General features: G+C 47.5%; 5 protein-coding genes across 6 annotated transcripts; 4 read left to right on the forward strand and 1 right to left on the reverse strand.

Moving 5' to 3' along the window:
• The first annotated feature begins 5 nt into the window (after positions 1-5).
• ONS95_007521 (uncharacterized protein) lies at positions 6-3,962 on the forward strand. Of its 2 annotated transcripts, XM_058501034.1 has the most exons (5): positions 6-589; positions 639-1,387; positions 1,442-2,456; positions 2,509-3,192; positions 3,246-3,962. In XM_058501034.1, exons 1-5 carry the CDS (start codon positions 320-322, stop codon positions 3,684-3,686), a joined length of 3,159 nt encoding a protein of 1,052 aa, XP_058362351.1. In that variant the 5' UTR covers positions 6-319; the 3' UTR covers positions 3,687-3,962. The 2 variants fall into 2 exon arrangements, with proteins under 2 accessions (XP_058362351.1, XP_058362352.1); XM_058501035.1 differs by having other exon boundaries at positions 6-1,387; positions 3,246-3,771.
• A 125-nt stretch (positions 3,963-4,087) lies between these two features.
• On the forward strand, positions 4,088-6,793 carry ONS95_007522 (uncharacterized protein). Its single transcript, XM_058501036.1, has 5 exons — positions 4,088-4,894; positions 4,954-5,158; positions 5,207-5,310; positions 5,361-5,964; positions 6,021-6,793. The coding sequence occupies exons 1-5, from the start codon at positions 4,694-4,696 to the stop codon at positions 6,386-6,388; spliced, it is 1,482 nt and encodes a 493-aa protein (XP_058362353.1). The 5' UTR covers positions 4,088-4,693; the 3' UTR covers positions 6,389-6,793.
• A 1,157-nt stretch (positions 6,794-7,950) lies between these two features.
• On the reverse strand, positions 7,951-8,979 carry ONS95_007523 (uncharacterized protein; the record flags this gene model as incomplete). The annotated part of the gene is made up of 1 exon (XM_058501037.1): positions 7,951-8,979. The coding sequence occupies one exon, from the start codon at positions 8,977-8,979 to the stop codon at positions 7,951-7,953; it is 1,029 nt and encodes a 342-aa protein (XP_058362354.1).
• Positions 8,980-9,839: 860 nt separating this feature from the next.
• ONS95_007524 (uncharacterized protein) lies at positions 9,840-11,291 on the forward strand. Its single transcript, XM_058501038.1, has 2 exons — positions 9,840-10,392; positions 10,447-11,291. The coding sequence occupies exons 1-2, from the start codon at positions 10,155-10,157 to the stop codon at positions 10,779-10,781; spliced, it is 573 nt and encodes a 190-aa protein (XP_058362355.1). The 5' UTR covers positions 9,840-10,154; the 3' UTR covers positions 10,782-11,291.
• A 1,482-nt stretch (positions 11,292-12,773) lies between these two features.
• Positions 12,774-13,340, forward strand: ONS95_007525 (uncharacterized protein; the record flags this gene model as incomplete). The annotated part of the gene is made up of 1 exon (XM_058501039.1): positions 12,774-13,340. One exon carries the CDS (start codon positions 12,774-12,776, stop codon positions 13,338-13,340), a length of 567 nt encoding a protein of 188 aa, XP_058362356.1.
• Positions 13,341-13,826: the final 486 nt, after the last annotated feature.

Here is a 13,826-nt window from a genome sequence, read left to right on the forward strand (position 1 = left end):
CATGAATTCGGTCCGTTGCCGAAAGCTCCGGGTTTCCAGGATTCATGGCCCTGAGCGACGAAATACGTTTTCCGGGCTGGGTTTTGCTTTTCCGGAATCATTCGCCACCCGGTACACCGTGGAATCACCCACCAATTGTTCCGCAATATGCCTGGAACAATGGCCTCCGACTCTGGAACTTAATGAACGCGGATACATGTACATTGCCCCTCCTTAGACCTCGTTATTTTATGCATGGCATTCTCTTTTGAAGATTCATCCAGCCCCCAGCATTTGAGCCTCACTCTCTGATTTCTGTTTGCCGCAAAATCGCATCATCATGTCTGCCACGGTCACAACAACAGTTCGATCTGTCGGCACCACAACACTGGATAAACTTGATGCCCCTATCGGCGTCACTGTGCGATCTCTCTATACAGTCGATGACCTGCTATATAACAGAAGTCAGACGATTCCCGATGTTCCGTTAGTGGCGTATCCTGCGACAGCACGGAGTCGAGCAGACTATATTCACTACACAGCGAAAGATCTGGATCGCTTTGCCGACCATGGAGCCAGGAAGTTTGCATCTTTGGGCTTAATCCCTCAAGTATGTGGTCCCATTCAATCAGTCTCATAAATTCTGAACATATTTGCAGGGCTCGGGTTCAAAAACGGAGGTCATTGCTCTGCTGGCGCCTTCAAATCTGGACTATGTTGCTTCCATTTTCGCCCTGTCGCGCCTAGGTTTCGCTGTTCTATTACTCTCCAACCGCCTCGCTACGGAAGCATATGTCCACCTACTCAAAGGAACAAATTGTCGGCGTATTGTCAGCTCCGACAATCTTAGCAAAGCAGTTACCAACATCCGATCAGAGTTAGATATCACAAGCTACCCACTGCTATCCCAGTCAGACTATGATATCCGAAATGCAACAGTTCCTCGCTTCCCAAGAAGAATTGGTAGCTCAGATCAGTCTCGCAAGACCGCTTTTATCATTCACTCGTCTGGCTCGACAGGTTACCCCAAACCGATTTTCCAAACCCACGAAGCATGCCTCTCCAACTACTCCAGCAGTTTCGGATTCCGTGCATTTCTTACTCTACCATTGTACCATAATCATGGGCTCTCCTCATTTTTCCGCGCGATCTATTCTGGCAAGGAACTCGCCATGTTCAATGCCAACCTGCCCTTATCTGGGACTAACCTCATTGAAGCGATGGCAGCTGTAAAGCCGGAAAGTTTCCATGGCGTCCCGTACGCACTGAAATTATTGGCCGAGTCTGAGCGAGGGATTCAGGCACTCAAGGACTGCAAATTGGTATTGTTCGGTGGCAGCAGCTGTCCTGATGATCTGGGTGATGAACTCGTCAATAAAGGTGTCTATCTTGTCGGGCACTATGGAGCGTACGTTGAATGATTTGCATACTTTTGACTAGATTGCTAATTGTTTAAATACAGTACCGAGATGGGACAACTTATGACCTCGTTCCGACCAGTGGAGGACAAAGCCTGGAACTATGTCCGACCTCTACCTGCGACCACACCATTCATCAGCATGGTACCTCAAGGGAACGATACATTCGAATGCGTGGTTCTCGACGGACTTCCTTCGAAAGTAGTATCAAACAACGACGACCCACCCAATTCGTTCAAGACCAGTGATCTCTTCAGTCCACACCCCACCATCTACAATGCATGGAAATACCTGGGGCGATTAGACGATCGTGTAACACTGGTGAACGGTGAAAAGGTCCTTCCTGTCCCATATGAGCATCAAGTGCGCCAAAGCGAACTCGTACGAGAAGCTTGCGTGTTCGGTGTGGGCAGAGCTTTCCCCGGGCTGGTCATAGTCCCCAGTGAGCATGCAACAGGCATGAGCAAAGCACAGATCCTCGACTCACTCTCCGGCGTCGTCCAAGCAGCAAACTCCAGAGTCGAGGCATTTAGTCAAATTTCTCTTGACATGGTCAGAATCCTCGATGTCGGTGCCGACTATCCATGCACCGACAAAGGAACGATGATTCGTGCAGCGTTCTACAAGAAGTTTGAGTCGCTCATCAATTCCGCCTACGAAGAATTCGAAGCCCCACGTGCTGAAGACACCACTGGAGGTCTGGCACTGGAGACTCCAGAGCTCAGAAAGTATTTAGAAGCCATTTTCACGAAGCATCTGGAACTCGAATCGCTCAGTGATACTGCCGATTTCTTTGAGATGGGCGTGGACAGCTTACAGGCGATTGCAGCACAGGCTTCGATCATGCGGGAGCTTGACCTTGGATCCAAACCACTTGGGCAGAATGTTGTTTTCGAGTATCCTAACATCGCTGCTCTTGCGGATCATCTGTATTCTCTTCGAACCGGAAGTGAAGTCCGACAATTAGACGAGATTGAGATTATGCAGGAGCTCATTCAAAAGTACTCCACCTTCACCCCACATACACCTGGGCAGGCAGTTGTCGACGGAGAAACAATTGTAAGCGACTGAAGAAGACAGTACTGTACTTCATCTACTAACACTGAATTAGATCCTCACAGGTGCTACTGGGTCGCTCGGAGCTCATGTACTTGCCCAGTTAGTCTCGAACGAAAATGTCAAGACCGTCTACTGCCTAGTCCGAGCCACTTCACCAGACGCAGCCCAAGACAGAGTCCTTTCAACATTCTCGGCAAAGAAAATAGACAATATTTCCCACAAAAGCAAGATCATCTGTCTTCCATCCGATCTTAGCCGCGAAGATCTCGGACTCGACAGCCAGATTGTCGAGACTCTCCAGAACTCGCTGACGACAGTGCTTCATTGCGCCTGGGCTGTGAACTTCAACCTGGGAGTTCGAAGCTTTGAGAAACAGCATATCAATGGGACATTCAATCTGTTGAATATGTGTCTCAAGATTAAGACTCCATCGCCAGCCAAATTATTTTTCTGCTCCTCGATCTCCGCTGCAGCAGGTACCCCGCTACCAGCTCAGATTCAGGAGACCTACATCTCCAATCTCTCCCACGCACAAAACATGGGATATGCGAGATCAAAGCTGGTCACCGAGACGATAATCAAAGCGGCTGCTGCGCAAACTGGAATGACCGCAAAAGTTCTTCGTGTTGGTCAAATTGTTGGAGACACCAAGATCGGGTTGTGGAACAGCACAGAGGCAATTTCTTTGATGATTAGAAGTGCAGTGACGATACATGCATTGCCAGCTTTGGAAGAGGTGAGAATTTCCCCATCATTAGATATTGATACAGTTTTTGACACGATTTACAGACACCATCATGGCTCCCAGTAGATGTCGTCGCCCGCGCAGTTCTAGATCTCGCTCAAGTCAACCACCAGTCCAACCCCACCACAGCCCTTGATACAGACGACTTAGAGGTGGTTTATCACGTCCAGAATCCTCATTTGTTCCACTGGACCAATGATTTGCTGCCCGCACTCCGCGAAGCCGGTCTCGACTTCGAAACAGTTTCTCAAAGAGAATGGGTCACTCGGCTACGGAACAGCGAGAAAGACCCAGAGAAGAATCCAACAATCAAACTCCTGGATTTCTTTACAGAGAAATACGATAATGACAGGCCAGGAAGGACAGGTTTGGTGTTTTTGACAGACAAGACTGCAGCGAAGACAAGTGCCATTGGTGAGGGGTATGATGTTGTTGGAAGCGGCTTGGTGAAGAAATTTGTGGATAGTTGGAGTTTGGAATGGTAATCTGTACAGGTTTGCATTTATATTACGGCCTTTTATGTTACTCTAGAATACAATACAAGACATAAAATTGAGATAATTCAATTGACTTCCATCTTGTCTTTATCTTTGGACTTTAACAAATTTTACCATTCACATTGGGTATTTGAGAACATCTTCTGGATATCTTCATTGCCCAGAGTTAACTCTCCAATAATACAGAGTCGCAGACAGTAACAAAAGTCTTGAAATACAATTGTATTTCATGAAAACCATTTTTAGATACCAACGATATGGTTCTTAGCGAATTGATGAAATTTCTGTCACGCTGTTAGGAGGAAGTGTGGTGTGCCCTGCCTCAGGCCAGCAGCATGTGAAAGTCAACACCAACAATCCCTTTTCAACGTTGTCACCTCCAAGAATTTCTTGGGTTCAGTGAGTGCCACATACATTTCCGCAAGATTACACATGACCTAGATATCAGCGATGAGCTTTTCCATGCCAATTTGCACTGTAAACATCGATCCGGAAAAGCGGACTTGGTCAAACGTGAACGCACGTGGTGAGACGGGATCTGCGCAGTTACGGAAGTGTTCTTGGCTCGACGCACCTCCAGCAAGCTATCCGAGCCGCAGTCTCACTGCTGCGAATGAAACGCATATCCGGCCCTAAAATATCCGGAAAAGTCTTTGATTGGGACGTTGTCTTATCTTCCTTGATATCACTCTGTTGGTATCAGACTACCCCATGGAGAAGTATCCGCTTTCGCTTGGCAGGGCCCCGTGGGGGAATTTCCCCGCATCCGCTGTGCTTAGACTTTCGGCTAGTCAGACTGTTTTTCCAGGTCTGACAACAAGTCGTTCGAGAGGATGACCAGGTATATATGACAGCCATGAAGCATCAGCTAATCTAGTGGGAGGAAGATCACCTCTTATCAGAGTTGCATACACCGGCGTCTAGAACTGTCAGCTTCTCGGAACTCACTGCCTGTCGGTATACGCAACGAGTCTTGCAAGAGGACACTCAACAAAATGTCTGCCCCTCAAGGAGACGAGAAGATGATTGCTACCGTGGAACATGTCGACAATAAAGTTGACAAGGTCGATAAGGCGGATTCGGGATCAATGTTGAAGGAAATTGGAGCCGAGGACAACCTCGATCGCTTCGGCGCCTGGAAGAAGACAGATCCAGCTGAGATTGCTCTCGTCCGGAAGCTTGACTGGCACATCATGGTAAGTTTGGAGGTCCCCTAGATAATGTTAAAGATCTTCTAACAATATGTCCTCTACAGCCCATCCTCTGGTTGATGTACTTCCTCAACTTCTTGGACCGAAATGCAATGATTAACGGAAAGCTGGATGGCTTGGCGGATGACCTCAACTTGGAGGGGACTCAGTACAATACTTTGGTATCAATTCTGTTTGTTGGCTATCTGCTGGGTCAAGTACCTTCAAACATGATTTTGAACAGAGTCAAGCCAGCGTGGTACATGTCAGGTTCGTAGAACTCAAGGTGTTCTCTGGTATGAGACTGACGATTATCAGGATTCATGATGGCATGGGCTATCGTCTCAACTTTGACTTGTCTTGTCCACAACTTTGAAGGCATGTTGGCGGCTCGCTTCATGTTGGGTGTTACTGAAGCACCAGTAAGTTTCATTGATCCCCTGTCACAACCAATGAGTACTGACAACTCCAGTTCTATCCCGGAGCCCTGTACATGGTGAGCCAGTTCTACACTCGGAAAGAGGTTGCAGCTCGAATGGCTATCTTCTACACCGGAAACATGCTCGCCAGCTCCTTCTCAGGCCTCATCGCAGCCGGCATATTCGCCGGTCTCGGTGGCGTTCATGGGATCGCAGGATGGAGGTGGCTCTTCATCATTCAAGGTGTCATCACCGTCGCTGTCGCAGCCGTCGGCATCATCCTCTTGCCCAACGCACCGCTCGAGACCAGATGGCTCACACCGGAGGAGCGACAACTCGCACACTCACGTATGGAGCGCGATATGACCGGCCGACGAGCTGGAACAAGTACTTGGGTCGGTCTTCGCGAGGCTTGCACAGACTACAGAACCTGGATCTTTGCTCTTATGATCAACTTGCATCTGTCTGCCAACGGCTTCAAGAACTTTATGCCAACTGTTGTCAAGACACTTGAATTCAACACCACTGTCACTTTGGTCTTGACATGTCCACCCTTCCTTCTCGCCACAGTGCTTTCTGTTCTTGTCTCCTGGTCGTCGGGAAAGTACAACGAGCGTACTTGGCACATCACAATCTCGAAACTCATCGCCATTGGTGGTAAGTACAACCCTTTCATCTCGTCATACATTCACATTCCTGATCATATCTAATAGGTTTTGCTTTGGCTTGGGGTACATTGAATATCCCCGCTCGCTACTTCGCAATGTGTGTCTTCGTCGGCGCAACATACGGTGTCAACAACATTGGCATGGGATGGGTTTCCTCAACGCTCGGACAAACAAACGAGAAGAAAGCAGTCGCTGTCGCAATTGCCAACACGATGGGCAACTTGGGCAGTGTTTACACACCATACCTGTGGCCTGATTCCGATGCGCCACGATTTGCAACCGCCATGGGTGCGAGTATTGGCTTCTCGGTTGGTGTTATCATCATTGCCTGGATCATGAGATTCATTTTGATGCGAGAGAATCGCAAGATTAAGGCGGAGGAGAATGAGGTGGTTAATCTGTATGCTTACTGAGCGGATGGAGTTTTTTGGGCTTGTGATATACTTAAAGCAGCTGAAGAGGCGCGAATGAAACATAAAATGTCGAGGATGGTACATTAAGTAGCCTCCCTTCCTACAAGGGACAGTGGCAAGTAAGTCGAGCAACTTGAGGTTGATGCCCGCTATGGGAATAATGTAGACACATACCAGAGACATTCATCGAACATATCAACTCAGCATCCTATCTTCCAGTTTTGTTCTTGCATCGTTTTCCCCTCAAATCTGCCCGTGGTACCGTCCTTTTATGACGACGCCGCCCAAGATTAGTTAGCTTACGGGCCACTCCAAACGCTCCTGAATTTCCTCTACAGTCCTGTTCATGTATTTGCAACGCTCCTCGGAAATACAACGACATCTGCGGCATCCTCCGGCGATCCCATTCTCTCTACCACCACCAACTCCTCTCATCTCAGCGCCAGCCTCCCTTCAGTGTCATGGAAGGGATTTCAGCCAATGGAGGGGTAGTGGGGGCTTACCTAAGCAGATACTCAAACACACCTGGTCTTCCTCCCAGCGTTGCATACCAATTTTCCACTTACTCTTAATGACTGTGAAATTGAAAAGTCCGAGTAAATGCTAGTGTTAATTTGGTTCGCATTCCGAGCTCCTCCAGTCGTCATCTGGTGACATGATGAATTTCAGGTTTGAGAGTCCCTCCTGTATAGCCGCGAAGTTTCGCAAATAGCTCTGAGGCATCCGAAAGCTATTCCTCCTGTCCACAGGAACCAAATAAAATATGCCTAAAACAGATTTGTTGTTCAGTTAAATCGAGAAAATGTCCTTTTAAATCTTGCTTTCGACCACAAGCAGGCGGTCAATGGGGCAGTTTAAGCGAGATTAGAACACAGCTCATGTCAACAAGCCATTGAAGAAGTCGATCATCGCTCGAACAATGTATTGAGGATGTTTTGAGATCTCGCAAGAGCTAGACACTGCGGTTGCTCAAACTATGATTGATATGAACTGCTATACAAACAGATCGTGGCCAATCTTTCATGTTCCATGACAACTACTTCTGCGATATTGCAGATCAATTGCCAGGCTGCGCTACGTGTTTACGAAGTCACAGCATTATAGGCGTATCTTATCTAAGATTCTCAAATAATTAATACTTCTTTGAAAATCTAGCAGATGCTTGGACGAGTTCTGGGCGATTTGATTACCGCTCTTCACAGCGCGCCACAACACTTTCGAGCAGCTTGTGCAGCCAATCTGCAAATATTTGAATATCAGAGGGGAGTTTGAGGAGAGTTTCTGTGCAAAATTGAAAGGCAACAATCATTATTGTGTTATATTAGAATGCCACTGTTGGATTATGTCTTCGACGAAATGGAGATAGTTTCAAGGTGGAGGTCACGTGCAAGCTTTCACTGAGGACAGTGTAAGTTGAAATTCTATTTCACGATCTCCGATGCTCTTGGGGCAGATAGATATATAGAACTTTGCTATTTGATTTCTCTAAATCAAGGGTCTAAGACACCAAACTCCTCTATGCCAATTTCGACACCACCCAGAATGAAGATCGCAACTCCAGTTCAAATCTCCTCTCTCCACAACCACTTTTTAAACGCGGCAGGTTTAAGACCTTTCGGCACATCAGAGGCTTTCGTCGCCCAATTCTCCGTCGATCCAAAACTATCATGTTTCTGCGGATTCTTCACATATGGCTTCATCTCCAGAACATTCAAGCTATCCGGACCCTCAGCCATCTTCTTCGCATCAGAATAATACTTGGCAAAGCATCTCGCCCTCGCAAGATCGCTGTGCATGTTACACATCTGGAACAAGTCGTAATACAATCTCGACAATCTACCGTCTTTGATGCCATCAATCTCGTAAAGTTCAAACAGCTTGCGAGCACATTCCATGACTTTGTCAGGTTCGTAATGCACCTTTTTAGAATTGCCGATTGTCTCGTCTAATTTCTCGGCTTGGGAAATGCGCTCGTCACTTGCCTTTAGCTCGTCGGCTGGGAGAGAGCAGAGCTCGCACATGCAATCGAACTTGAAAAACTCCTTGAGAGTATCTTTTCTCTGGGATGACGTTCCTCCAGGTTGGTAACAAGTAGTAATTTCCTCTCCCTTGGCAATGGGACGAACAGCATAGATGGTCTGCTTTCCGAGTAATTCGTTCCAGTACTGGACGGCATTAGGCAGACAGCTATGATTGATTCTCGCAATGCCAGCGAAGAGCCCACCAACGTCTGTGTCTGGACCTAGCGGGTACGCATTGGAGCGGATAATGCCGATGAGTTTCTCGTCCTCGTTTTCAGGGAAGTTGGTGTGCAGGGTGCGGAAGTTCTCCTGCTCGGTGATTGAGAGCTTGCTAAGGGCATTCTCAAGATCTTGCTCGGCGCTGGTGAGAGATTGGACCACGTCGGTTTTGATTAAAGGGGCTTCGCTTAGGAGGAGAGTGCCAGGGGTGATGTTTTGAGTGACGACTATGCCTTTTCCTTTGTCTGGTATGTCGACGATTTGCCAGAGAGGCTTATCAGAAGATTCTTCATTTTTGTGATCCGATGATCGGACGGGCGAGTCAGTGCGTGTCGTAGAGCTAGGCGCCATGATGGATGTAAATAGATGAATGGAAATGTAAAGATGGAAATGTGCGGGATGTGAAGAGCAGATAGGTTTTGTATTCCTCTGGCCAGTCCAGATATCGATAAGACAATTGCCGGTTCCATAATTCCGGCGGGCTGAATTTTTTTTGAAGCTATTTCCTTTTATGGTAAAATAGTCGAGGGGATGGTCAGGATTCCCCACGGAAAAGCCTCCGTAGTGTCCCACGTGATCTTGGCTCCCCCCATTTACCACATCCTTGGTACAATACCTTATACCGAAGGGCTTCGTAGGATCCTTTCACGATAATGGATAATCAAGCTTGAAAGAATTGGATCCATCCAAGCTCATCTGACTTCATTGTCACGGATCTTGTTCATATGATCTTGATGGCTACCAAAGTATATAAACTGACTTGATTCCATGATTCACGATGTCTGGATGATTTTTTCTCATGATCTCTTCTCTCTTTGGCTTCAGAAACTCAGAAGATGGGCACGGAAAGTCAAAATTGCTTTCATTCGCGAGACGTCTCAGACTGACAGAGTTCCCGTAACGAGAATGGTCGCCAGCAACCACACTTCAAAATAGCCCACCTAAAAATTGGACATAATGGCCCAATGCTTCATTCCCTAGTATCACTATTGATGCATGTATCTGTGGACTGTTAATTCAGCCGTCTTTGCGATACACTGTAACTATTCAAGTGTTCCAGATGATAATTGTGTGGAAGCGAGAAGTCATCCACTGGTTTGATGGCTCGTCCATAAGTGTCAGAGGAACCAAAAAAAAGCTTCCAAAGCATGGCACCGAAACCATAACTCTATAAATGAGAGTTTCTCCAATAGGCCGTCATGGCATGCTATGATCAATTTTATTGATGTTTTCGCTTCCCGACATACGTAGGTTCTGAAGCAGCCAGGGTTGCACCTTCCAAACCACCATGAAAATCGAAAGCGCCGACCCCTGGAGAGCAAGAATGACGGACATGAAAATTCTAAGACCCGAATCCTATTCTTGGAACATATTCCCAAAAATATATTGCCAATATCTGCATTATTGCGACAGCATTCCAGCCCGCATTCCTCGCGAAACCAAGCATTAAACCGTCAACAAAACAACCTGAATATTAACTGCCGCGCATCCGCCACCATCCACCAAACAACAATCTAGTTCCAAACATGATGGACTCCGGATTCCGTCCTGGTATCTTGCCAATATCGCAAACCGATACCATGACGTCAAAATACATGTCTCCCGCCCTCGAAGCATCGCCATTTCTGCTTGGCGCTTTTGCTGCCACGCTCTGGGAAGCCTTTCTGCCTGGACCGGATCGCTTCGAGCATTTTATCGATTACACTTGGTGTGTTCCTAGGCTGTTTATGATAAGTCTGGTTTCTGGATATCTCTTTTACCATGGTGAGTAACTTTTCGTGTCTAGGAGGTCCAGAGCTAGGGAATTGACGGATTCAGGTACGCATCGTCGGTACCAGTGGTATCCAATCGCTCCCCTCACTCGAGCATACCTCGATATCACGCGGACGTACTCTTCGTGTTATATTCTTGGTCTGATTGGTATATCTGCGGGTTTCAAGATGATTTTTGTAATGGTCTCGTACATGGACCCGTATGATAACACATCAAAAATCCCGACTGCGAACTGTACGATTAGGGTTGTGTTGTTGTTCTTCGTCTTGGCGTATTCTGTTTTGGGACTGGGTGTTTGCATTTTGGTGTCGAAACCGCTTGGGTACGATAGGAAGCGGTTGCGGATTTTGCAGGAGGGGTATGAGGTGATGGAGGGTTGATGAGTGGCTGTATTGTTTTTGTTTTTGAGGTTGCATATTTACCCTGCATGAGATGATTGAATTGAGGGCATGTTTAACCTGTTTCGCTTGCACCTCCTCAAACACCACACTTTTATCCACCGACGAGGTCAAAACCTCGTTTTCTGCCAACGGCATAGTGTCAACACCCCAGGGACAACTATTGGCCTCATCAAGTGTCACAAGCCTCATTTCAACGTCCCCATATTACCATTGTAATGTCAGTTGACAGAAACATAAAAACATTCCTGCGGCGAAATCCACAATGCTGCCAAAGTCATCTCAGCAAGACCCTTAGAGTATTTGTGTCCATACAACGACATTCTTGGCGAGAAAGTACCCCGTTAAATTATTCCAAGGCGGTGAATAATACCTATCTGTTCATCTGATTGGACGCTCGAATTTCCCAAAACAGAAATATCTGAGGCTGCATTCAAATTTCCAATCATTACAGCGAAGTTCAGCAGCGAGAAAGAGCTGCAGATCTATATGTATACAATTGGGGATATACTTTACAGCAGACGTCACATCGTGCCAGTTGTTACACACCTCCTTGTGAAACTTCAGCCATTCGATCAGTCGTGCGTGTATGGCATTTCTGGCGCCAATGCGGGGTCATCAGCCATACATCAGCCACGACAAGAACGAGAAAGATGAGAAGCGAATAATAATAAACGATATGAAGCCAAGCCAGAGAAGCAGAACTACTGTAATCAACCACGTAAGCAGAACGTGTGCCGGGGTGGCTTGACGGCTTTGCCATTCTTGACGGCTTCGGCTTGGGAGCTTGGTATGCTTGTGTGTGGAATATGGATGGACAGAAGCGAGACTGGCTCACTGGGTGACGGTGAGTAGTCAGCTTGGGGATGTCCAATGAGAAAAGCTGTGCAAAGCCACAATTGAAAGTTTACCTTGGGTCATGGAATTGGGAGATGCGGGAAGTTTGATTCGGGGATGATTCCTCATTGTTTCCATATGCGCTTATTCCAAGTCCCGTGCCAGGTAATCTCCCGGCACTGGTCTTGCTGGGTCTCTGTTTTCAAGCTTCTCTTACGCGTCCGTTTGATTGAAGTGCTGAAAGTAATTCCAGACTTAATCAAACATAATTCCAGCTCTCATTCCAATCGTAACTCCGCCATCAATCGATGACGATTTCTCGTCTTGCACAAATGTCACCCAAGGTCACGCTTCCATCCAGTCCAGACTCGGACTCCCGCTCAGTGGATGCGCACGAAGCTCGGCACTCTCGGCACTAACTCTGCGCCTTGTGGGCCAAGCTCAAACCAACCTTAAAGGGTCGAGAGGGTCCAGCACTGATCATCACGCCCGCTCCATCTTCGCTGCGGGTATTATCCAGTAATCCAGCCAATGCCGCAGTTTCTTTCGTTCGAACCCTAATCAAGATACTTCCCTATGCGACAACAGCCAGGCATAGATTCTGCTGTCATTGGCTTACGGTGCATGATCTGATGCGTGCTTTGGTGCGTGCATTGCTGAGTCGGATGCGCGGGAGTTACAGTACAGTAGGTAAATTAAGTTAGATGGGAGGAAGCGGGAGAGGCTTTTCGCGGGTGCGCTGTTTAGGGTTCTAGAAGGGGTGCGATCTTGCGAAGACCCTGGTGACCTCATGGCGTCCAGTCAGGAACGGGAACATGCAGGTAAGGTTAGGGGTGGAGGGATGGTGATGAAGTAAGAAGACTGAGGCTGGGCGTGGTTGCTCGGCGTAGGGATGGGACACGCGGATGCTTGTGGCCGATGAAGGTTTGGACGCGAATACATATTGAGCACTGATCCCGCTGTGTTTGAGTTCTGGATTTTTGATTCTGTATCAAAGAAGTCTCTCACTACTGTGAACGGGATCAATTGTTCTGTTCATTCGTCTCTAGATACAATACAAGTCATAACTGAATAACACTACATGAACAATAACACAACACAACACAACTCATCGAAACAAAACAAAGCAAAAACAAGATGCCATCCACACACCAAAAACCAACCTACCTCACCATCTCCACCTCTCCCTCATCAGCTCCTCCCTCACCACCACCACCAAGCGAAACAGAAATCTACTCCGTCGCCAAAGTAGCCTACTCCAAACTCGTCTCCGAAGCCGCCCTCAAAGACCAGAATCTCCGCCGGCTAGTCTGCCACGCAAACCTCTACGACAAACTCCTCGATGAATACAACAATTGCTTCTCAGACGAGGAGTCCGATGTCGATACCGAGACGGATTCGTGGGATGGTGATGTCGAGGATGTGGAGGAGTTTGCCACGCAGGCGTATTATACCACTGCTATGACGGCAAGGAAGGTGGGAGGAGGGGGAAGAGATGCGGTGCAGGTGAGGGAACAGGTGGTGTATGTTTATGAAGATAGGGAGCAGCAGAGGGGACGGGGAAGGGGAAGGCAGGTGGTGAGGAGTGGGGAGATGATGGAGGAGGCGGTGTTGTGTAAGGTTGCTTCCCATTCGACGGATTTGGGGTTGGGGTATCATCCTTTGGGGGGGCATGCTGAGGTGGAAGGAGATTTCGATGAGTGAATGGTCAAGCGAGACCTCATTGAGATGTGAGGTGGAATACTACACAAAGCAGGAGAGCAAAAGAGCGTGGCAGTTCAGAGGAAGGCCGGCAAAGCCCCTTGCTTGATCATGGGCTCGCAGGAGAAGAGAAGATGAACTGGAAGAGGATGTTTCGCCTGCGCGAAAGTCACAAGCTTGGCTAGATCTCGGGGAAAGAAAATGTCTGAAGAAATCAAGAAGAGGAGAAGTAGAAAGGGGGAAAGAGGAGAGTTGAAAACAACTGGAATTTAGTTATACCCAAGCAAGCGAGCAAGTCTTTTAACCATTTCAAAACACCAATACCACTTCTACAAAACAATCACGCCTTTCGTCTTTGTAGTGAGAAATCCTTCATCGGACCACTTTCGTACCTGTCCCATTAACTTTTAACAATAAAACAAAATCCCATACCACAGCCCACGGGCAGCGCCAAATTCGTATGCGTAATGATCCCGAGCCACCTTCCTC

The sequence above is a fragment of the Cadophora gregata genome, assembly GCF_030347475.1.
Source record: "Cadophora gregata isolate MNR1 chromosome Unknown scaffold_2, whole genome shotgun sequence".
NCBI classification, from domain to species: Eukaryota; Fungi; Ascomycota; class Leotiomycetes; order Helotiales; family Ploettnerulaceae; genus Cadophora; species Cadophora gregata.